The sequence below is a fragment of the Cavia porcellus genome, unplaced genomic scaffold (genome assembly GCF_034190915.1).
Source record: "Cavia porcellus strain 051 isolate PalLab524CR breed Dunkin Hartley unplaced genomic scaffold, mCavPor4.1 scaffold_17, whole genome shotgun sequence".
Classification (NCBI taxonomy): domain Eukaryota; kingdom Metazoa; phylum Chordata; class Mammalia; order Rodentia; family Caviidae; genus Cavia; species Cavia porcellus.
The window spans coordinates 56,340,958-56,364,720 of record NW_026947500.1 but is presented as its reverse complement, the minus strand read 5'-3'; the positions used below and the strand labels follow the sequence as shown (position 1 = coordinate 56,364,720).

The window sequence follows — 23,763 nt, the reverse complement described above, 5'->3', positions numbered from 1 at the left end:
CCAAGGTGACCACTAAGAAGACGCTGCACCTCTTCAACTCCGGGGGAAGGGAGGCCCAGTCTCCAACCCTGGGCCCTCTCCCTGCCCTTGGGTGTGACCCACTTCCACTGCCCCTCCAATGCGTCAGGTTTGCAGTGGCCACCTCAGCACTCTGGAGGCTGAGGCAGGAGGACTGCACACTGGTTGCAACACAGGCCTTTTAGAGACTTGGTGAGCCTCTGTCTCAACGAATGTAAATAAATAAATGTCAGGGACACAGCTGGGTGTGAAGGCCTTCAGTTCAGTCCTCGGAACTGCAAGGCAAAGAGGAGGCAGGCCCCCAGGGAGGCAGAACAAGGAGGCCTGGTCCCTCCAGCTGCTCTGGCACCTGATTCCACCACCAGATCCTACTATGCCTCTCTCCCACCAGCCTTTCACCCCACTGGGCTCTATTCGACAGGCTGGGCTCACTGCCACCAAGCTGGCATCTTCTGTCCTTGATAAACATCAGTGATAACGAGTCCTGGCCCGGTCCCAGGAAGTTGCCGTCCTTGGCACTGCTGGCCTAGCAGATGGTGGATTCCTCAGGGTTGGAAGAAGCCATAGTGTCTTCAGGGCCTCTTCCCAGGAGCGGACAGTCCCATCAGCTGCCCAAGCAGAGCACAGTCAGTAGCAGGACAGGAAGGGACAGAGGAAGCCTGCGTTGGCTGGTGTGAGCCAGGCTTCCCTCCTCTCTGTTAGAGCCTTGAGGGCCCCAGCCTGGCTTCTCCTGGAGTTCGCTTCCTCCAGGGACCTGGTCAGAGCCCCAAGCCTCCTCCAGGAGGCCTTCATCCCTGTCCTCTGTAGGGGGCTCCGCCTGTGAGATTGGCACCATCAGTGCCCTTCCCTGGCTCTCTCCTGGCCTTCAGCACTCCCCTCCCTCAGTGACTTCCTCTGCTGCCCTGTATAAAAGGGACAGAGCCTCATGGGAAGGAGGGGGGAAGGGATGTGGGGACAGGGAAGACAGGAGGGGAGGGAAGGGAGGTAAAAAGGATCCTGACTGAGTTCCTCTGTATGAATGTGTCACTAATCAAAAACTGAGGAACAGAAAACTAAGATCGCCCACCAGCCCTCCTTTAAAAGCCCAGCTTCTGCTCCCATTTCCATCACCCTGGAGCTGGGCCCCAGGGTGACCCACCACACCTTATCTGTGGGGAACACCCACACCACGCAGCTGGTGGGCAGGCAGCATGGGATGGGGGGGTGCCATCCCATGGGATGGGCCAGGGCTAGCATGGAAGACCCTGCCCAGCCTGGGTCCCTCCTGGCATCACCATGTCTGCCTAACCTGCAGAGGGAGGCAACCTGTCCGCAGCCCACTCCACCTTTATCCCCACCTCTCAGGAGTCCTGTGTCCTTCCTGACCCAGCCAGGCCACTTTCCAGACCCTGATCGGAAATAGCCCATCCAGCTGGGGCTGGGTTGGGGCCCACAAAATCAGCCCCTGTCCTAGCACACCCCTTGCCCATACCAGGGGCACTGAAACCAGCCAGGGCCTCTGCACTGGGCAACATCCTCAACTTTTGTACAAATGGTTTTATTTGGGGACAGGTTTTGCTAAGTCACTAAATTGCCCAGGCTGGGCTTGAACTTGGAATCCTTCTAACTCTGGCCTCCCACAACCCTAAGAGAGCAGGGCTGGGCCACCACCTGCAGCTGGGTACACGCTTGCATTTCCTGGGCTGTGCCCATCACCACGCTTGATCAATAGCGTGTGGTCCAGTATCACTTCCCCATTTCCCAAGCTGTGGGCTTCCTGAGGGACAAGGACCGATCCTGGAGCCCCGCCCCCTCGCAGATCCCAGCGTGGTCACAAACTGTTTGGATCAGACCCGGAGGGTCCTGGGCCGCACCAGACAATGCGCCCCATGCAGACGTAGCACGCTCTTTGTGGCCAGGGCGTCAAGTGCGGGCCCGGTCATGCCCCCGGGCTCCTGGCTGCCAAAGCGCAGGGATAGGCCTGGGCGGCCGGACACGTCGCCGCCGCCGGCCAAGGGGGTGGGCGGAGGGGTCCCGGGCGCGCGCGCCTTCGAAAGATCAGGCTGGGCCAATGGCCGGTGGGGCGGCGCGCGCTGATTGGTGCAGCCGCTCTGCTGATCCCCGCCGCGGAGGGGATGCGCGGCCCGGGGCAGGGGTGGGGACGACAGGGCCTGGGCTCCGCGCTCCCGGGCAGCAGCTGCAACGGCGGCGGCGGGCGGGCCGAGGGCGGGGCGCGGCGCGGGCGCGGGCGCGGGGACGCGGGGACGCGGGGCGCAAGCCGGCTCCGTTCCGCGCGCCGAGGGGCGGGGAGGAGGGGGCGGGAGGAGGAGGAGGTGGTGGCGGAGACAAAAGCGGCGCGAGGCGCGGGCACACGCGGCGGGAGCCGGGCTGCGGGCGGCGGCGGCGGCATGGGCAAGGGGGGCAACCAGGGCGAGGGCGCGGCGGAGCGCGAGGCGCCCATGCCCACTTTTCGCTGGGAAGAGATCCAGCGGCACAACCTGCGCACCGACAAGTGGCTGGTCGTGGACCGCAAGGTCTACAACGTCACCGCGTGGTCCAAGCGCCACCCGGGGGGCCACCGGGTCATCGCGCACTACGCGGGCGAGGATGCCACGGTAGGGGCGGCGCGGCGGGCGCGGGAGGAGGTGGAAGAGGCGGAGGAGCGTGGGGCCGCGGGCCGCCGGGGCGAGCAGGGCGACCCTACGCTGCACGCGCGCCCCCGCCGCCGGCTCTGCGCGTAGGGGCTCGGGCGCAAAGGTTGCGAGCCCACCGGGGACGCGGCGTGGGGCCGCACGCTCCGCACTAGCGTAGCACACAGAGACGGAACCGGCCCCGACGGGCTCGCTCCTGCTCGGACAGCATTCCGCGATGTCCAGCTGGCTGCCTTGGCACTGCCCGGGCGACTCGGGTTCCCAGGCGCTCCGTACTCCTCAAACCGCGTTGGGTCAGCCTCCCGCAGAGCCCGGGTCCCGAGGGTCCTGTGCGGCAGCCTAGCGGATTTTGCGGTGCCTTGGCGGCAGGTCGGCCGAATCCGAGGTTACTCCGGGGCGGTCTGCTCAATGGCCCACTGTTTGTGATCCTGTGCACGCCCCTAGGTGGACCCGGGGACGCCCTCTGGCCCCCCTTAGCAACTGCACTGCACCCCCTTCCGCAGTCTGAAATCCCTTCCCGAAGGAAGGGGCGGCTGGAACCCCAGGCCCAGTTGGACGACTGTGAAGAGAGAAAAAAGGTTTGCTCTTGGCAGTGGTGCAGAGAGGGTTCAGGTCCAGCAGAATGCTCGGGGAAGGTGCGCTGGGAGGCGGAAAGGAGGATCGGACTGGCCAGGTTCCTCCTGGAGGCCTAGACCCTGGCCTGTCTGCAGAGCTGGCTGTCTACCTACAAGTCCAGTCCTTGACCTCTTGGTCTTGTCATGGAGACCGAGGCTGCTTAGGGGACAGGTATCTGTGGAGAACAGGTTCTGACTGGCCCAGATGGAGGGGAGGGCCAGCTGTGTCCACGTGGCCCCACCAAAGGTCAGCAGTGTCCACATTGCCCACCTGCTTTCCGCCCGTCCGGTTTTACCTGTTGGATGCTGCTGAGCATGCTGGCACTGCTGGCGTGCAGCTAGGGCTTTGCAGGCCATCCTGGCTCCTGCCGGGCTGGAGTCTTATGTTTAGGAGGTTCCTACCCTACAGGCTCTCTCCAGCAAGCTCCCTCCCAAGAAACCTGTGTGGCAGGCTTGGCTGCCTGCTCTGCATGGTCACAGGTGTCTCCTCACCTGGACGTCCGGGCTGTCCACTGCACTGGACACCCAGTCCTTAACTCACGTCCTCGTGGTCGCAGAGGTTCTCCCCATTGATGTGACCTTTGTGTGAACACCCCGAAAGCCTGTGCACTGAGGGAGATTTTGATGCGCCCCTCTCTGATTTGAGCTCGGAACATTACAGTCATTTCTGACCGTGCCTGGCAGCTTGGTGGCGGGACCTCCTGCCACTTAAGAGTTGCTTGTGCTGGTGCAGGGAAGCTGGGACAGAATCTCTGAGGACCACACACAGCCTGGGGGCAGCAGAAGGGGCTCGATCTTTGGGCATGGGTGTGCAGCGTTGAGGTCTCAGCCCCTTCCTGATGCGAACCAGTGTCTACGGATGCTGGTGACCCAAGAGACCACAAGTCCAGACACTAGATCGTTGCCGTGAAACACTGTCAAACCTCCAGAGAGTGAGGATTAGGAAACAACTGCAGTGTAAAAGACACGAAAAGAAATGTGGAAGAAAAAACTTTCAGTTCATTTCAGGCCAGTTGACATGTAGCAGGACACGAGCACTGTCCTGCCTCCAAGATCCCTGCCTTCCAAGGGGAGGCCTTGGCTGCCGCATGGCCTCCATGGGAGCAAGGTCTGGTCTGACCTCGGCCTTGGGACCTTGAGACCTCTGATCTGTTTATTAAAACCTGTGAGTACCGTAATCCGACATGACTGTGTTTAAACAAACGTGAGCCAAATGCAGATCTTTCTTCACCTCCAGTTGCTGTGTCCAAGAAAGAGGAGAAAGAAGAGCTGTTTGTCACGATGCGGGAGCACGGGGTACTTCCGGTGAGACTATGCTCCCGGCAGGTGCTCACACAGAGCTCGGGTCTCAGGACCCATCTTGGTGGTGACGACACCCCATCCCTCTGGCCTATATGGGGTGTCAGCTTCCATGGCTGCACTGTGCCCCTTCCTTGATGCACCCTGCCTCGTGTGGAACCCTGAGTCCTGGCTTCCCCTTTCCAGGAGTCCCAGTGTGTGAGTTAAGACAGGAACAGGCACGGGAGGGCTTGGGAAGCAGAGGGGACCTTCCCAGCTGTGATCCAGGTCTCTGTGGGCTGTGGAGCAGGAGGCTTTGACCTTTGGGGAGACTTCTGCCCAAGATGGGTGGGGTGGGCGCGAGGGACAGGGCTGCTGTGCTGAGAGGTCACTCGGGGACACTGCAGTGTGGGGAGGGGATTTTCAGTTTCTAAGCATGAGGAATCTCAGCAGTGAGGACCCCCTCTCCCCGGGGTGCAGCCATTGTTATCTGTAGCAGTTGGAACCTCTCAAACTGTAATAAATAATGAAAGTCACTTAGCTCACTTCCCTGTCCAAAGTGTCCCCAGCCTGTAGTCTCACCTCTAAGGGAAGCTGAGGCAGGAGGATCACTTGAGCCCAAGACTTTAGGGCCTGCTGTGTAAGTTAGCAAGACACAGTCACTATCTTGTCTTTTGGAAAGCTACTTGATTTCGGTGTCCACACAACATGCTGATAGGCGTTATCTCACTGAATCTTGGACATCTGTTCCCTGTCTGGGCTTGCAACCCTCCTGCTCTGTATTCTGTAGGCCTCATCCTTCCCGTCCTGGCTTGTTAGTCCCTTACCGCCCGCCCTCTCTCAAGCCTTTCCCGGCAGCCCAGCCCACTGCCTGGACTCTTCATGCTCTTGACAGTTCATCAAAGATTCATGGGAGCCTCCTCGAGCACAGAGATGAATAATTCACAGCGCCCTGGTCCTCCGGGTTAATGTCCCTCACGTCTCTCCCTCTCCCAGCTGCGGCCAAACCTGGACTCCCTGCCTCTGGACACCATTGCCCTTCCCAACTGGCCTCATCTCCCCAGCTTCTGCCTGTCTGCCCCCCTGTCTCGGGGTCCAACAGGGCAGCCCTGTATGGAGTTGGGCTGTCTTTACCCTGCCCGAGCGGTTCCAGGGAGCCTGGCCTTCCTGTGGATAGGGTGGCAGGGGAGAAAGAAAACGCTGGGTTTGAGTCCCTGGTCACAGTGTCTTGGGAAGAGCCTCAGCTGTCCTTGAGACGGGAGCCTCAGCAGGGGTGGGGCTCCATGTCCAAACTTGGGGCCAGGGGACACACAACTCTACCTCAGTACCTTTGAGGTCCTTGGCAGGTTCCTAGCACACAGAGGAATTCAGCCTCCCTATCTTCCTTTCCTGCTTCTGCTTCCTGGCCCTGTGGTCCCAGGAGAGCTAAGGGCCTGAGCTTGCTCACCCTGTGTCCCCAAGCGCTGCATTAAGGGCCCCCAGGATAGAGTTGGGTAAGCATCAGTCTCACCCTGCAGGAGGCCTGTACATGCACAGGTGCTTCGGTGCTGAGTGGGAAGGGTCCCACGGTAACAGGGAGACAGCAGGGCAGGAGCCAACGTGGATGACCAGCAAGAGGACATGGGGGGTGGGCTGTGACCTCCCCCTGCGACGCAACCTCATCACTGCCCAGCAGGACCGGTGGGCCCACCAGTGGTGGCTGTGCCTGTCTCCTGGAAAGACTTTGGCTTCTCTCCTTGCTGGGGAGGATGGAGCGGGCTTCGGTACTTGTTCTGGAATCTACATTTGGGTCAGCCCCGCCCACATTCTCCATGGCCTCCCACATAGCAGCCAGGCCCCTGAGGATCACAGAGCTCTCAGGACCACAGCAAGGGAGAGCATAAGAGTCTCCCTGGGAAGAGGGACCACTTGATGGAGGCTGTGCCGTGCAGCCCTGCTGCACACCTGGACCCACAACCTCCACAGCCTTGGGTCCTGGCTTGTCTCTGCCCACATGGCACAACAGCCTTCCATGGCAGCCAGGTGGACCCTGAGACATGGACTGTGAAGTCCTGTGTGGCCCCAAAGCAGGAGCCTTGCTGTGTCACATGGACAATGACAGTACGACTTCCTTTCGGATGAAAGGTGCCCTGAAATTTGGGGTCCTGGGGCCCAGCAAACCCAAGAGCCCCTTGGCTGGCTCCATGGCAGCCCAGGAACCTGTATGCCTCTCTGAGCTGCATCCTGGGGGCCGTGATCCTGTGCCTGACTAAGATGGGGCAGTGTCCCCAGTGGCACTGGGGAAATGCCTCTGGGGTGGTATGAGTCCCTGAGGAGCCAGCCAGGACCTGCGTGCCAACAGCGATGCCTGCCAGAGCTGTCACACTGACAGCACAGCAGGCCACAGCTGGGCACCTGAGGCAGGTAGCCTGGCTCTGCCACCAGCTCAGGTCAGGAGTCTGCATGAACGGGGCGGTGGCTCCTGCTTAACCCCCAGGGGTGAGGCTGCCCCAGAGCTCCCTGGAAACCACAGCTGGGGAGCCCCTATCTGTTAGGGCGGCCATGCCTCTGCCCCAGCAGGTGCCTGCATGGGATATGCCTGCTCTTCCTGTTGGTTTCTCAGAGGTCCCTGCCTGTCTGGGCCTCCTCTGCAGAGATGCAGTGCTGGGACAGCACCCCTCCCCCCAGAAACACACAACCTGTCCTGTGCCTCCACCTGGCTACAGTGACTCGAAGCTGTCTTGTTTATTTTTTCATGTAATTTATTTCTGTTACTGACGCCCATAATGGTCATGTTCATTATGGGAGTGGGTCCATGTATATCCCAGCTCAATTGTTTGTCCCCCTTCCATTTACAAAAGCCCTATTTCCATTTCTCCTTTCCTTTTTAAAGAAAAATCCCTTTTCCTGTCCTCTCCTCCCCCTTCCCTTTCTTTGTTCCCCTTCCTGTTTGAATAATAAGTTTCAATACTCCTGATCTCCATCCTCTATCTGGCGCCTTAGTGGTACTTGAGGTTTCTCACCTGAGAAATGTGATATTTACATGTGTATATGTCCAATTTATTTCACTTAAGAGCATGGCCTTGAGGGAGAGTGTCCCAGCTTTGTCCTTCTTTATGGCACAGTATCAACTATATGTAAAAACCCCATCTTTATCCATTCTTCAGCTGATGGGCATTTTGAGTGTTTCCAAGATTTAGCTGTCACAAACTGCATATATCAATGTGGTATGATGCTTTTAATTCTGGGAAGATAACCAGAAAGGGAATAGCTAGGTCAAATGGAACCCCTAGTGCTAGTTTGTTTTTTTTTTTTTTGTCTTTTTGAGACAAGGTCTCACTACGCAGTTCAGTATGACTTTGTAGCCCAGGCTGACCTCAAACTCACAGTGATCCTCCTGCCTCAGCCTCCTAAGTGCTGGGATTACAGGCATGTGCCACTGTGCCTGGCCTTGGTCCTAGTGTTTTGAGACGTTTCCACACTGATTTTCCAATGGTCGCACAAGTCCGCACTCCCGCTGACAGTGGAGAAGGCTTCCTCTTTCTCCACAGCCCCACCGCCATTTGCTGTGGCTCAGTGATTGACTTCAGTCTCTCTGGGCTGAGCGGAATCTCAGTGTTGTCTTCACTTGCATTCTCGATGGCCACTGACACCCTGGCCATGTATACCTCCTCTCCTGAAAAGTGTATATTCATTTCAGATGCCTGTGTTTCCATTGGGTCTTTGAGTTTGGACAGTGCCTAACCCGGGTGTCTCCCAGAAGTGTTGCTCTGTGTTCTGGACCCAACCAGGACATGGGAGGAGGCTATGTCCCTAGGAGGCCTGAGGAAGGGGCAGGTTTTAGGGCCAGTGCTTTCCCATGTCTCGTTCTGTCTTGAAGTTTTCTGAGCTCTCAGCACATCAGGAGGACTCGCCTCAGATTTGTGGCCTTGCGTGCCCCAGTTGTACACACTGGCTGTTTCATTTGCTTTTGGAAATAAGTTACATCCCTGTGTGGCCTTGGCCCTGTGTTCTTCAGCTTTATCCTTAGGGAACAGGGCCGGGGGCCATGGGCTGTGGTGATACCTTTGTCCCTTTCAGGAAGCCTTTCCCTTCCTTGAGGGAAGCGATGATCCTGTCCCCAGAGTGTTTCAGGTGACATCTGTGTCTCCACCATGCAAGCTTTCCTGGCTCTCGCATCGATGTTGACCCTCTTGTGTCCAGCATCCAAACCCGAACCCTTGCAGCCCCCCAACCTTGCTGACTTTCCTCCCGGTACTGTGGGGACATCTGCCACCCACCTGTGCACCATGGGGTCCACCCTTGCAGTGACCAGTGTATTAGTACGGTCAGGTGTGGGGGTGCAGAGGGATGGAGCACAGCACGCTTGTGCAGAAGTGGTGCCGCCCACTCCTTGGGTGGTATTCACTTCCCTCCGTGTTCTGAGTTGGCCAAAATCGAGTATGTTTTTGCCTGGTTGCTAGTTTGGAAAGATTGAAATGTCCAGCCTGACAGCAATAGAAAAAAAGTGTGGACGGCCCACAGCCTGCAGCAGGAGTCAGGTCCACCAGCCCCTTCCCCGGGCTCTCTCATGACTGTGCCTGCTGCCTGTGCACTGTGGTGCCCAGAGTGTGTCACTGTGTGTGGTGTCTGTACTCTTGCTCCCTGTGCCGAAAATCCTGGGTTGAAGGTTCGGGCCCCTGGAGCGGGGTGCCCGGCTTGGAGCAGGCTAGGGCTGGCCTGTGTCCCAGAACCCAGCAGGCTCCAGGTGGCTCGCATGGCTAGAACGGTCACCTGAGGGCAGACAGGGCCCTGCCTCACAGGTGTCCTCCCTGCAGGATGCCTTCCGAGCCTTCCACCCGGACCTCGAGTTTGTGCGCAAGTTTCTGAAGCCCCTGCTGATCGGTGAGCTGGCCCCAGAGGAGCCCAGTCTGGACCATGGCAAGAGCGTGAGTGCAGTGGGGGACCTGGGCGGGCATAGGGTCCCCTCAGCTCAGGACTGGTCCAGGAGGAGCTGTCACCATACCCTGGGGGCAGAAGGAGCACCGAGTCCCCAAAACCAGCACTTGACCGTAGCTGGTGTCGCCCTACTGCTGTGGGTGCTGCTTCCTCCTCCCAGAAGGAGCCGAGTGCTGCCTGTGTGCCAGCCTGGGGTAGAGCATGGGCACGTGGGATTCGCTTAGCCAACCACAGCGATATGTGGTTAACAGCCTGGCCCCATGTGTGGTGGCCAGGCTCCTGCAGTGCCAGGGCAGTGGCCCGAGTCCTTGTCACATCTTGGGGTGGCTGCCCTGTGTTGAGGTAGAAGCCTGGGCTCCTGAGGGGGCGGTGGCTGAGCCCCTACTCCCATCCTTGAACCACAGTCTGACATCACTGAGGACTTCCGGGCCCTGAAGAAGGCAGCAGAGGACATGAACCTGTTCCAGACCAACCACTTGTTCTTCCTGCTGCTTCTGGCACACATCGTGGCCATGGAGAGCATCGCCTGGTTCATTGTCTTCTACTTTGGCAATGGCTGGGTCCCAACACTGCTCACAGCCTGTGTCCTCGCCACCTCCCAGGTGAGCGGTGCTGGCCGGCCCTTCCCACCCCACCTGGCCGGCGTCCTCCGCCGCTGCTGACGGCCTCCACCCCTCCCCAGGCCCAGGCCGGGTGGCTGCAGCACGACTATGGCCACCTCTCTGTGTACAAGAAGTCCAAGTGGAACCATCTCGTCCACAAGTTCATTATCGGCCACCTAAAGGCAAGTGTCACCAGCTCAGTTTGTGTTTTGGGCTCAGCATGGGGCCCCCTTGCATAGGGGCCATGTGATGATATGGGGAGAGGGGCATGAACCATTGATCAGCTTAGCCAGAAGCTGTGGAGCACACAGAGGTGAGGCTGCCCTGCTTTCGCTGCATTGGAGGGGATGGGGCTCGAAGAGGGTTGAGCAGGGCTGCAAGACACTGTCTAACTGTTGTTAATTTCCTGGGCTTTGGACTTGAGGCCTGGCCAGCTCTCTCAGAAAACCTGACCCCAACAGCGTCCAGCTATTTTCTAAGAAAAGCTAAGCCAGGTGTGGTGTCACATGCTGGTCATCCCAGCTCTCAGGAAGCCAAGGCAGGAAAATCACTGTGAGTTTGAGGCTGTATAGTGAGTTGAGGCCAGCCTGAACTGTTGTGAGACCCTCCCTTCAAAAATCCAACAAAAGAACAGCTTGAGTCCCGGAGGTCCTCCTCCCTGTCCTGACTTGGGAAGACCTCTGTGCCCAGGTAAGCTGTGACCTAAAGCCTGCCTGACCGACCGACCGACCAGGACTTGCAGGTGTAGGTCAGCGGGTGTGTTGCAGGCAGCACTGTCTGGCCACCAGGACCTGACAAGTAGGCCTGGCCAGCAGAGCCTGGGAACTGGGCTCTTTCCAGAGACTGGAGTGGTGGAGGGCATTCACACAGTTGGGCTTTGTTTCCTTGTGTCCCGAGGATAGAACCTCCTCAGTCCGGGAAAGTAACATTTCCCTCCGAGGGTGTCCCAGTCTGCACAAAGATCCGCTGTGTCCTGGCCCAGATGCGGGAAGCGCTGGGACTTCCCTGCCTTGGCCTTGAGTTCTGGCCGGTCCCTGGAGCCCAGCTCCTGAGTGACAGAGGCCAGGCCTCCCTGCGCCGTCTGCTTACAACAGTGGCCCTCGGGTGATGGGGATTGGTGCCAGCCCTTTCTGGCTGTGTTCCTGAGACAGTGCCCTGGGCAGGGCTGAGCATGCCCAGGCAGCTCGCCGGGCTCCATCCAAGAAACAGGTGCTGCCTAGGGTCCCAGGACGCTAGGGAGCAGGGCCAGACTGGGAAGGCACAGCCGGTCACATTGTCGTGGGGCACGGGCCCCTTCCGTGGGCAGCCCTCCCACAGGGACAGAACTGGCCTCCAAGAAGGGTCTTTTCTTGCAGAAAGGAGATTGAATCCGGGTCTTTGGCCTAACTCCATCCTGGGCCATTTGTGTCTTTTTGATTTTGTAACAGGGTCTCCTTAGGTTGCTAAATTGCCCAGGTTGGGTTCTAGCCATCTTCTTGCCTCAGCCTCCCAGATTTTAAGTAAAAGTCTCCGGGTGAGCTGAATCCCATGGAAACCACACCCCCGGATATGGATGGTTGATTCTCTTCCCCTGGAGCTTTTTTTTTTTTTAATAGAATGCATATTGTTGTCTTTAAGCTAGTTTTTCAGGATACAAAATATAGGCATTTAACTATACAAACAATATTTTGTCTTTTTCTTTTTTATCAGTACCAGGGATCGAACTTATGACCACACACTTACAAGGCAGGTGCTTATGCTGCTGAGCTAAATCCCCAGCCCTTTATACAAACAATATTAATAAGTTAAGAAAATTAGTAACTACCTTAACTGTTGTAAATATATATATATATATATTTTTTTAAGGGTACAAGTTATACAGATTTACAGAAAAAAATAAACAGTAGGAAATCACTAGTTAGTGGGTTACATATTGTCATCTTAGAAATAGTTGTTCAAGTTACAAAATTAAAGCTTATAAAGTGGACATTCTAACAGTGAGACTGCAAACAGTTCTGTTCAATGATCCAACAAAACTCAGTAATATCATTATCTATCTTACACACTTAAATATACATGCAGTTATATCATTTAGAGCACTCTCTTTTCCTCTCTTTTGTACAATGACGATTACACATTTTGGGTTTTGTTGCTTATATATATATATTTTAATTACTTTTCCCTTCCTTCTTTTCTTCATTCCCCTATCCCAGTTTCTCTTTCCTTTTGAAGTTTCTTCCCATTTTACAATATCTGTTGTACATTTTGCATCTTATTTATTCTTTCAGCTGCTCACACTAAGGAGTCAAGACAATATTTACATGAGTTTGATTTATTTCACTTACTGAATATGGCTTTAAGTCCTTCTATATAGCTGAGTAGTACTTCATTGTATAAAAACAACACATTTTTTTATCGGTTCCTTGTTTGATGGGCACTTGGACTGTTTCCAAGATCTGGCTATTACAAATTGTGCTGCTATAAACATGGGTGCACATATAACTCTGTGGTATGATATTTTTAATTCTTTTGGAAAGATACCCAGAAGGGGAATAGCTGGGTCAAATGGGACGTCCAATCCTAGTTTTTTGAGGAATCCCCACACTGACCTCTGCAGTGGTTGCACCAGTCTCCACTCCCACCAACAGTGGGGAAGAGTTCCTTTTCCCTTGCAGCCCCGCCAACATTTGTCATTGGTTGATTTCTTGATGATAGCCATTCTTTCTGGGATGAGATGGAATCTCAGTGTTGTTTTAATTTGTGTCTCTTGAGTGACCAGTGATGTTGAACATTTTTTCCTATATTTATTTACCGTCTGTATTCCTTCATCTGAAACGTGTATTATCTCAGATGCCCATTTTTGGATTGGGTATTTTAATTTTTTCTCTTGAATAGAAGGAGCTGTTGTAAAAAGTTTAAAATTTGGGAAGTTGGTGTATTAAAAATTCCAAGATAATTTTAGATTTAAATATTTGTTATTTTTAATTTACTTTTTGCTATGCAGTTCAGGCTGGTCTCAAAATCATGGCAATTTTACCATTCTCCTGAGGGCTAGATACAGGGCTATGCCACCACACTCAGCTTTTAAATGTCTTGTTTATCCCAAAACACAATTCATTCCTCTTTTGCCTCACCAAGAAGTAATTACAAACTCCATACACTCCTCCCTTGTTTGGCAGAAATTGTGAAACTGGGTTGTCCCTCCCCTGAGACCAGGCACCCAAGGCTTCCCTTGACAGCCGACTCTGTCCCCTGGCCACTGACTTCTGGTCCCTCCACTGCCCCAGACATGTCCACACCCCTCGACGCCTGGGAGCCAGGGCGCTGTCCCTGCCTCACCACCGGCTCAGGGTGGGAGAGACGCAGGCAGCCTGGCTGGTCACAGTCCCAGCAGGAGGAGGGGTCTGGAGGGCGCAATTCCTCCAGGGCCGGCAGCACCGTCCCTCATCCTGGCTCCCACACCCACGCAACACAGTCTCCGGGTTTTGTTCTGGGGCTGCTGGAGGGTGGAGCCCTGGCCCCACAGTCCACCCTGTTCCAGATGTCCAGCTGTCCTGTCCTCGCCGCTCAAGGTCCCTGCCGGGGCCTTTCCTGTTGGCCCCCTCCAGGGCAGTGCATCCTTCCAGCCTTAGACAGGAACATGACGTCTGATTCCCACATCTCAGCTCTGCCCTCTGATGTTTCGCTTGTGCTGTGCTGCTTTTGAGCCCCACCCTGCCCTGAGGGGCTTGAGTTTGCAGCAGAGGCTACAGCTGTCCTTCGATGTCCCCGCCTGTGACTGCTAGTGTCCAGAAGCCGAGTCGATGCCAGAATTGCTTCCCAGGGGAAAAGTTTGTTTTCCCTGAAAAAGTGCTGGTGCATCTGGCCAGACCCATGGCCAAAGTGCGGCCCAGCCCCTCTGAGATACACCGGGCCACCAAGGCCCGAGGTTTCTGAACAAATGAATCCTCGGCTGGGGCCACTGTGGTCACAGGCAGCGTCTATGTAACCTCGTCTCCTTCACCTGGCTGCCCCTCGCCTGAGCGGTGTCAGCCGTCCCATCCCTGTGGACCTGGAGCAAAGATGGGGGAGCAGGAAGGAGGGGGCACTTCCAGGCCACCCCTCCTCCTCCTAGGCCCAAGTCAGCTTGGCGCCCCCAACATGCTCACGAGCCTGGGGAACCTGGGAGGTGCCTGACCACTGTCCTGGGCCATTGCTGGGCCACGTCTGCCCCCATGCCGGTGGGCATTTCCACACTGGATGTGCTGGATTCCCAGCACAGGGTTTGCCGGTCAGAGCCCAGGGACAGGGATGTATCCTGCTGCCTTGGGGGCCCATTCCAAGGTGCAGCCCTGGGGTGTGTGGTTTTGGGCAGGCATGGAAGGCTTTGTGCCCCTGAGCTCCCAGGGCTTACCCTGTGGACTGGCATCCGCTTTTTCTACTCACTACCCCATCTCAGAGTGGGGGAAACTGAGGCCGGAGCTGCTCAGGGGCCTTGGCATGTGATGGGGGAGTTGGCTGGGGCCAGGCTTGGGGGTCAGGGCCCAGGGCTCACCTCGTGCCTCTCCCACAGGGTGCCTCCGCCAACTGGTGGAACCACCGCCACTTCCAGCACCACGCCAAGCCCAACATCTTCCACAAGGACCCGGATATCAAGATGCTGCACGTGTTCGTCCTGGGCGAGTGGCAGCCCCTGGAGGTGCGACCCAGGGACTACGATGGTGGTGGTGGGGACTCTGCTAAGCAGCTGGCCCCTCCGTTGGGTTGGGGTGAGCTCGGCACACGGCTCCCTCTGTCCTCTTGTGGGGTCTGGTGTACTTTGCAGGAAGCCAGTGCCCCGCTGGGAGGAGCCCCCCCTAGCTCGCCTGGTGCTTGCCACCTCCAGGATGACATGGCAAGAAAGGATGGTGGGGATGGGGTGCATCCTGGTGACGCTGCCTGGCCAGATCTGCCGCCCTAGGGCTGTGCCCTGCTTGTGTGCTCATCTGGATGGCTTTTTAGTATGGGTGTGAACACTGAAACCATAGAGAAATACATGGGATTTAAACGTGAGTCTCACTGAGCATGGTGGCCAAGCCTGTTATCCCAGCTCTCAGGAAGCTGAGGCAGGTGGACTGCCACGAGTTTGAGGCCAGGCTGTGCTATATAGTAAGTTCAGGGCTAGCTAACACTGCATAGTGAGACTGTCCCAAAAAACCCAAGAAAAAGCGAGTGTCCCTCCTCCCCACATGCTCCTGCCCCTCGTGCTCTGGGGTGACTGATCCACATCAGCCAGCATCTCACGGTTCCTGCTTGAGATATGGGAGCACCTGAAGGCACGGATGTCCATCGTCCACTCTGTGACCTGCTCTTAGTGCATGTAGACCTGGCTAAACTCTGCTCGGGTGTGTGTGTGTGTGTGTGTGTGTGTGTGTGTGTGTGTGTGAGAGAGAGAGAGAGAGAGAGAGAGAGAGAGAGAGAGAGAGAGAGACCGTGTGTGCCAGCCTGTGGGAGAGTTTCTGAAAATCCAGGTGCAGTGACTGGGCCACCTGGGTTGATTCCAGTTCCGGTCCCATCACTGCTTTTTCCTTGGGCCCCTTCATCTTCCCTTCCCCTTGGAGGCTTCACACAGAGGCCCCCAGTGGTCCAGAGGATTTTGGGACACAGCCATTCGACAGTGTGCCTGGTACACCTCTCAGGCTTGAGGGGAGGTAGGGTGCGGTGGCCAGCACACACCTAGAGTCAACAGGGGGCCATTCATGGAGCACTGGCCCGGCAGAAGACACTGGGTTCTCCCCAGGCCTCCCCCAGCCTGACCACTCTGGGTGACACACACTGTGTTCCTGGCAATGACCTGGGCTGGCCTGGGACCTCCTCCTTGTGGTGGCCAGAGCCCCTTCGAGTCTCACTTCCCCGGTGCCACGTTTTGGAGGGAGGTGCGGGGACCCAGGTGCCAAGGCATTGTCCACACCTGGCACTGCGTTGTCCTGCTTGCCACCTGAGGTGTTGGGTCCTAGCAGGAGCCAGCCAGGGTCTGGCCTGGGGCCCGGGGCCCTCACTCATCTCCGTTCTCATCCTCGTTAGGCCCCCTTCCTCTCTGGGTTGCCGTTGGGCAACCCCCCACTTCTGAGGGTGCACCTATCCCCTGCACTGTCTTCCGGGATGAGGCCTGTGTCCTGCCATCCCCTGGCCACTCTCTGTTCCTGGGTGCTGGGTTTCTCATGTCACCCAGTGGGTTCACGGCTGTGTCCATGGACCTCTCTGCAGGATTCATGATTTCCAGCAGATCCTTTGGGGATTTCTGGGTAGATAATCATATCTTGAAATTAGGGAAAATCTAATCTCTTGTTTTCCCAACAATAAGACTACAAGGAAAATAATCAGCCTTAGGGCCAGGGATTTAGCTCAGTGGCATAAGTACCTGCCTGACAAGCTCGAGGTCTTGAGTTTGATCCCTGGTGCCAAAAAAAAAGAAAAGAATCAGCCTTGAAAACCAGAGGTCAAAAGTGCCAGCCCTGGCCGGCCCATCCTTGCTTAACTCCCTTAGAGTAGCCAGGGAGGAAGAGCTTGAGGCAGGTACAGCCAGTACAGGCTGATTGGAGCTGGCTTTGTTGTCACCGTTGTTGTTGAGACAGGGCTTCAGTGTGTAGTGCATTGTGTAGCCCAGGCTGGCCTCAACTTCAGGGCGATCCTCCTGCCTCAGCCTCCCAAGTGCTGAGATTACAGGTGTTCATCACCACACCCAGTGGGGCTGGCAGGTTTTGTTTGTTTGTTTGTTTTGTTTTGTGTTTTTTGTCTTTTTCTTTTTTATCGGTACCGGGGTTCGGACTCACGATCACACACTTGCAAGGCAGGCGCTTATGCCACTGAGCTAAATCTGGGGCTGGCGGTTTTGATCTCTAGTGTTCAAGCCTAATTATTTTCCCGCTAGGTTTTACATTTGGGAAGACAGGGTCTCTTCCTTTCAGATGGCTCCACCCTTGTTTCTTCTTGGGGTTTTAGTACCTGGTCCTTCTTCCTCAGACATTTGTACTAAGCCTAGAAGGCTGAGGTGAGAGAGTCAGCACCGTGCTGGGCAGCACCCCTCCCTGGCTCTCCCCACACAAGGCCAGCCCTGTGTGGACACTCTCTTCTCGGGGTCGGGCTCCAGGGAGCCCTCTGCACCTTAGCCCACAGCCCTGTGGGCAAAGGCACTGTCTTCCCTCCTCCCTGGCCCTGCAGGTGAACCCTGCTTCCAATGCAGGGGACAGGAACTTCTGTAGGGGAGGAGGTGGTGCTGGTTGACCGTACCTGCATGCTTGGCCCAAGGAGTAGGGTCTCTTGTCCTCACTCTGACAAGGAAACCCAGACTGGGAGAGATGAAGGGACCCCGAAAGGGGACGCCACGACCACACACTGCAGTCATTTGTGAAGTGTTGTGTTTTGGGTGACTCCAGCTTGCTGATAAATGGAGAAGCTTAGCCAGGTGTGGGGATTCATGCCTGTCATCCCATCATCCTATAGGCTGAGGCAGGAGAATTTTAAGTTTGAATCCAGTCTGGGCAACTCAGCAAAGTCTCAAAATTAAAAAGAAGAACTTCAATTTTTTTAAAAGCTCTAGGGCTGTGGCTCGGTGTGGATGCCCTGGACTCAAAGCCTGGTCCTACAGGGGCGCCAGGTGCTGGTCCCCCACAGCATGGTGCAGCCTGAGACTACTCTCCAGGCCGGTCTGGCTCCCAAGACTGAGCTGTTTGTTGGACAAGGAAGCCACGCCCGAGCTGCACATGGCAGAGCCTGAGTTTCCCAGCCCTGTGCTCCGGCTTTTGGGTGAGGGCACAAGGTCAGCCTTGCCCAAAGCCTTTGCCTGCACAAGGTCCAGCCAGGGACAGGCGTGAAGCAGTGCCCACCTATGCTGGCACAAACAGCACCCATTCCATGCACCCAGCCTGCAGCTTGGTGAGCCTGCCTCTCTCAGGGACCCTACAGGCCCTACCAAGCCAGGGTCAGGAGGCTGAGAGGCTGTATCAGGAGCAGAGCACAGCAGATCTAGTGGCCACCAGCACCAGCTATGCGCAGCCCCTTTGGGTGGATGGTCCCTGGGGCCGTGTTGTTTAGGGCATCAGTGACCAAGGTGGCTCTTGGTGCCAGTGCCACACAGGGCACCCCGTGTTCAAGAGTTCTGTGAGCTGGGAGTGTGGTGGCTTTTGGAAGTTAAGGGTCCTCTTGGGACCCCCCTGTAGCTCAGGAGCTGTTCCCTGTCCCCAATAAATTTTCTTACTCTTGAAAAAAGGAAAGGAAAAGATTAAAGAGGCCTGTGGGCATGGTGAGCATTCCTGTGATCCCAGCTCTAGGGGAGGCTGAGATAGGAGGATTACAAGTTCTGGCCATGCCTGAGTGACTGAAAAACTTAGTGAGGCCATGTCTCAAAATAAGTCAAAACAGGGCCCAGGATGTCGCTGAGTGCACAGAGCCCACATTCCATCGCAAGTGGTGGAGGGGGGAGGGAAGGGGGAAGAAAGAACAGAAGGAAGGAGAAGCAAAGAAATGATAGGCATTCACTTGGGTCTTCCCAGCCCCCTCCTCCCACAGCTGGTCTGTTCGGGGTGTGGAGAACCAGGAGGGCTGGCTGTGGCAGCTGGGTACAGTGCTCAGGGCTTTGCCCCATCTTCTCCCCACAGTACGGCAAGAAGAAGCTGAAGTACCTGCCCTACAACCACCAGCATGAGTACTTCTTCCTGAGTGAGTGCAGGGCTGCCCCTCTCCAGACCTGGCTGCACCCGCTGGCCCTGAAATCCTCCCCTGCTGCAGCCAAGTTAGGGTGGAAGGGCGGCCGTGCGGTGGGCGCTAACTGGGCCCACTCTCCCACAGTCGGGCCACCACTGCTCATCCCCATGTACTTCCAGTACCAGATCATCATGACCATGGTCAGGCGCAAGGACTGGGTGGTGAGTGTGGGGCGAGGGGGCGGGGGGCAGACAGCCAGAAGTCCCCTTGCCTGGAGAACCATGCTGCCAAACCACCGTGTTCATGGGGGTGGGAGCCAGGCCGCCACACTACCTGGCTGGGAAGGGCCCAGTTGGTCTCCCAGTGAAGTGAGGGAATCCCTGTCCTTGGCGGATAGGCAGCCACTTCCCATCTATCCTGTCTGTGTATCCAAATGTCACCTTCCCAGAGATCCTGTCCTGCTGGGTCAGGGCCACCTTGATGTCCCATCCCAGCTGTCCCCACAGGCGGTCACCTGCAGGGGTCCTGGGGATGCAACATTCAAATAGGAGTTTAAGAATACAACACCAACAACTGGCTCCCAATTTTGCCTCCAGAGTGAGGGGTGCCTGAGGACACCCTTTCTCTCTTGCCCAGTTGGGGCTGGAGTGCTGTGATAGCTTGCCCTGCCCACAATGGGGCCTGGCCTTCCTGGAGCAGCTTGAGCTGACCTCTGAACCCAAATGTCCTGGGGTGGGGGCAGTTGGAGAGGATGGGAGGGGCTGCAGCTTTGTGTTTTGTTGTATTGTGTTAGGTTTTGTATCCCCACCCCAATTTTTACCTTGATTCAAGGTCTCAGTTGCTAAATGGCCCAGGTTTGGCCTCAACTTGTCTCCTCCTGCTTCAGCCTCTTAGAGCACCGGGAGAACTAGTGTATGTGTTTTTAGGTTTCACAGTGGAGGATTCTGGATGTGAGTGCATGGCGTCCCTTTCTCGGTGTTTTTACTGTGCTGTTCAGTAGGAGCAAAGCACTGCCCAGAGAGAGCAGGCCAGGAAGCCAGACTACATCTGCAGAGGCAGAGCTGGTGGAGTGGGTACATCAGGGATGCCCTGGGATGTTAGGGCACAGTGGCCCTAAAGGCCAGTTCCGAGGGCACCTGGCAGTGTCTGGCAGGGTGGGTGCCAGGCGTCCTTTGGCCCAGGGATGCTGGCTGCGGTTTGACCTGAGGTGCTTTCCAGGCCCCTCCTTTTTGTTTGCATCATGGATGCCCAGGACAGAGAACAGTGGCCAGAGCTGGATGGCGCCCTCCCCCTCACCAGTGGAAATGCATGAGTTCCTGAGAGAGGAACAGCCTGTCAAAGGGCACCGTGCCCCTCAAGAGCTGGCCGGGTGTGGAGGAGGGGGCTCCACAGAGCTCTGCATCCCCCGGGACACCTCCACTTGGAACAGGAGCTGCCAGTTGCTAGGGTGCCAAAGGACAAACAGGAGAGCGGGGTGGGCTGAGCTGTGCAGGCCACACCTGTCCCGGATGGGAGAGAAGAGCAGCCAAGCTCAGGACCTCGCCTACCTCCAGCCCCGAGATTGTGGTCTGGACCCACAGCCTCCAGAACCGCTGCACCCTCTCCAGGGCTGCTGGCACGAGCCCTGGCTTCTCTCTGGGGTATCCACACTTCGGGAGGCAGAAGGGTATCACGTGCCCACAGGCCTGGTACCAGCCTCCTCGAGGCGCTGGTTTCTTTGGACGCCCACACAGGGCGTGGAGCTGGCAGCTGAGCAGGGTTCTGACTTGCCTGCCCTGTAGGACCTGGCCTGGGCCATCAGCTACTACGTGCGCTTTTTCTCCACCTATGTGCCCTTCTACGGCGTCCTGGGCACCCTCCTCTTCCTCAACTTCATCAGGTGCTGGGGACAGGGCAGGGTGGGGCAGGGCAGGACTGGTGGTGCTTTGCCAAGGACCCATCCTGAGCCTGAGCTGCACCTGCCCCGCCAGGTTCCTAGAGAGCCACTGGTTCGTGTGGGTGACGCAGATGAACCACATTGTCATGGAGATCAACCTGGACCACTACCGAGACTGGTTCAGTAGCCAGGTAAGGCTCCAGGGCCGTGCAGTGGGAGGGCGGGCAGCCCCTGCGCCACACTCACCCCCTGCCTCCACAGCTGGCGGCCACCTGCAACGTGGAGCAGTCCTTCTTCAACGATTGGTTCAGCGGCCACCTCAACTTCCAGATTGAGCACCAGTGAGTGAGGTGGGGGAGGCGGGATGGCAGTGGCCTGGAGCATGGCCCAGCTGCCCGCCTTGCCACTTCTGGGCGCCCACCTTGGTGTTCCCCAGTGTTCCAGGGCCCTGGCCAGTTCAGGGCTTATCCTCTGTCTACAGCCTCTTCCCCACCATGCCTCGCCACAACCTGCACAAGATCGCCCCACTGGTAAAGTCCCTGTGTGCCAAGCATGGCATCCCATACCAGGAGAAGCCACTGCTCCAGGCCCTGCTGGACATCATCAGGTGAGGGCTCTGTGGGTCGTCTGCCTGGCCCCCGGTCCCTGGCCCCTGGCCCAGCCTCCCTACAGCTGGCCAGCTCCTGAGCCTGCTCCCCCATCCCTTCCCAGGTCCCTGAAGAAGTCGGGGCAGCTGTGGCTGGACGCCTACCTCCACAAGTGACCGGCTGCCCAAGGGGGATGGAGTGGCATGGGGTGACGGCCAAGAGAGGAGCCTTTGTTCTGAAGGTTCCCCCAGGCTGGTCATCTCTTCTTGTTCCCTTCCCTTCTCACTGACCTCTGGCCCCGTCTTGTCCAGTGCCCCTGACCTGGGAGTGGGAGAGAGGTGGCCCTGGTGGACAGCACATCCTTGCCTGCAGTTCCTGCCACCTCATGAGGATCCCAGGGCTCAGCTGCCAGGCCCGGGACTATCCCCTCTCGCACCTCGGACCCTCTTGGGGCTCTGCGGGCAGCATTCCCAGCTGGCCCACTCCCCTGGAGGGAGTGGGGCTGTTGCCTGGGGTCAGTGCTGGGCCCTCTGCTGACCAAGAGCTGACTGCAGTTCTAGGTTCCCCACCGCAGGCTCCAGGACCCCTTCCCAAAATGCTCTGGCTGGAGCCCGAAGCGTAGACCAGGCCACCACACCATGCCCACATGGCCTCTCTGACACTCTCCTGTTGACTGTTTTTAATCTTTGCTGTTTTCACGTTTTCTACAGGTGCATTCCAACAGGAGGGGGCCGGGCGGGGCCTAGGACAATCTGCCTTTCACCAGGCCTACACTGGGCGCAGCTGGCAGGGGGCGGGGGGGATCTAACCCACTAACCAGCGTCCAGGAGGGGGTCTTGTCTGCTCCCACGAGGGCAAAATGAATCCATCGTGAACTGAACTTAATTTTTTATCATGTTGCCCCCACCTGTTTTTGAAGAATAAAGGAGTCTATTCTCACTTCCACAAGGCTCAGCATGAGCTGTGTGTGCCTGGATTGCTTCCTGTGTGCTGGGGTCAGGGTGCTGGCTTGGGCTAGAAAGCTGGAGAAATGACCCCATGCTGCACTCTGCTCCCATGCCAGGGTCCGGGGGGCTGTGACTCCCTGGTGGCTTCAGGCAGTTGGGAACGGGGTGGGTGCCTATGGAGGCCCAGCCACAAAGCAGCCCTGGTTCGACCCTGACTTATCAGCCAAGAGCACTTGCTTGTGTCCCTTGCTGCCCACTGATGTCTTGGAGCTGGTAGGCACAGTGTGTGCTGCCCATCTTGGGCTGGGTACCGTGTGCCTGGCTCCCAACGTAGGTCCGGCTGGGGCTCAGCCTGGTGACAGATGCTTGGACCTTCTGTGATCCCCAAGTGCTACCACAGCCGCCCCTCCTGCTGGCTCTCAGCCAGGCTCCCACCCCCCTCCCACATTCCATGACTCTGCATTCCCAGGTAGGGAGCAGAGACTCCAGAAGGGATGCCCAAGGCCACACAGCTTGTCCCTGCCTGGCTGGGTGGAGGCGGTGCTGTGCGGATGGTTGGCCCTGAGAAGGAGATAAGCAGCTAAGCTCTCGCCACAGGCCCTGCTCTGACAGCCTTATCGGCAGTGTGGGCTGTCTGAGCCTGGGGTGCCCGGGGCCTGGGAGCTACTCAGCCCCCTTGGATGCCCAAGTCCTCCAGCCGCTGGGAGAGGCAGCCTTGGTCAGACAGGCCTGCTCACCAGCACCTTGAAGGGGCTGCTCAGGCACCCAAGCTTGGAGTGGCTGGGGCCAGCCTGGTGAGGCATGAGGGCCACAGATGTGTGCAACTGGCTGCACCTGTCTGTTGCTCCCTGACCCCTACCACCAGCAGGCTTGGTCCCGGGAGCCAGCCCATGGGACACAGCTAGTGGGAAGCACACCTATACCTCAGTGCGGTCCCTGGGGACCACTGAAAGGGCTGGGAGGGGACACAGGGTTTCCCAGGCCCTGCAGAGCTTTGCTGCGCTTCTGCCAACCTGGCTGTGTCCCCTGCTTTGTTCTTGACTGAATAAGCTACCTATAGGGAGGGAGGAGCTCAAGTTCAGAAGCGGGAAGAGAGGAGGTGCGGCGTGGGGGGGCACTGGTCCACCCCCTGGGCACCAGTGAAGACAGGGCCTGTAAGGAGGGTCCAGGTCCTTTACAACTGGGTTACAGCCAGTCCTGCATAGCCCTGGGCCACCAAGGGCAGCAGCACACACAGCAGCTCCACACGGTGCTGGCCTAGGTGGCACTGCAGCTTTGGAGGTCCTTTGGGTGTGGCCAGTGGGCTAAGAGTCCCAGTGCCAGCGTCTCCCATGACTGCCTGGCCAACCCGACCACCATCAGGCAGGAACGGGCAGGGCGTGATGGGCGGAGATGACCAGGCCTTTGGGTGCTGTGCTCAGACTGGAGTTTCTTTCAAGGGTGACCAATGCTCCACAGTTCCCAGGAACAAAATGAAACTTGGGTCACAGGGCAAGGAGTAAACTGAGCCTGGGGCCGAGTACACAAAATGTGACCCTTTTTATTCTGTCACCTAGGAGGAAGCACTGGGCTCAGAGAGGCTGAGCCCTGGTCACACATCCTTGAATCCTGGTCAGGGCAAACTTGGCACTCCACACCCATGCCCCCTGCATGG

General features: G+C 57.3%; 1 protein-coding gene across 3 annotated transcripts; it reads left to right on the top strand.

Annotated features, from left to right (window-relative positions):
• Nucleotides 1–2,358: 2,358 nt before the first annotated feature.
• On the top strand, nucleotides 2,359–22,110 carry Fads2 (fatty acid desaturase 2). Of its 3 annotated transcripts, none has more exons than XM_063228218.1 (12): nucleotides 2,359–2,612; nucleotides 9,337–9,447; nucleotides 9,862–10,059; nucleotides 10,140–10,241; nucleotides 14,591–14,716; nucleotides 18,654–18,714; nucleotides 18,844–18,920; nucleotides 20,481–20,578; nucleotides 20,670–20,766; nucleotides 20,837–20,916; nucleotides 21,012–21,182; nucleotides 21,287–22,110. In XM_063228218.1, exons 1-12 carry the CDS (start codon nucleotides 2,406–2,408, stop codon nucleotides 21,336–21,338), a joined length of 1,380 nt encoding a protein of 459 aa, XP_063084288.1. In that variant the 5' UTR covers nucleotides 2,359–2,405; the 3' UTR covers nucleotides 21,339–22,110. The 3 variants fall into 3 exon arrangements, with proteins under 3 accessions (XP_063084288.1, XP_005002059.3, XP_063084289.1); XM_005002002.4 differs by having other exon boundaries at nucleotides 2,361–2,612; nucleotides 21,057–21,182; XM_063228219.1 differs by lacking the exon at nucleotides 2,359–2,612 and adding an exon at nucleotides 4,529–4,567.
• Nucleotides 22,111–23,763: the final 1,653 nt, after the last annotated feature.

Excerpts from the sequence above, each read along its gene's own strand:
- Fads2 (XM_063228218.1), top strand. The coding sequence starts at position 2,406 with ATGGGCAAGGGGGGCAACCAGGGCGAGGGCGCGGCGGAGCGCGAGGCG. Across the intron at positions 20,579-20,669 it reads CTCTTCCTCAACTTCATCAG|GTTCCTAGAGAGCCACTGGT; the intron begins GTGCTGGGGACA and ends CTGCCCCGCCAG. Across the intron at positions 20,917-21,011 it reads AACTTCCAGATTGAGCACCA|TGTTCCAGGGCCCTGGCCAG; the intron begins GTGAGTGAGGTG and ends GGTGTTCCCCAG.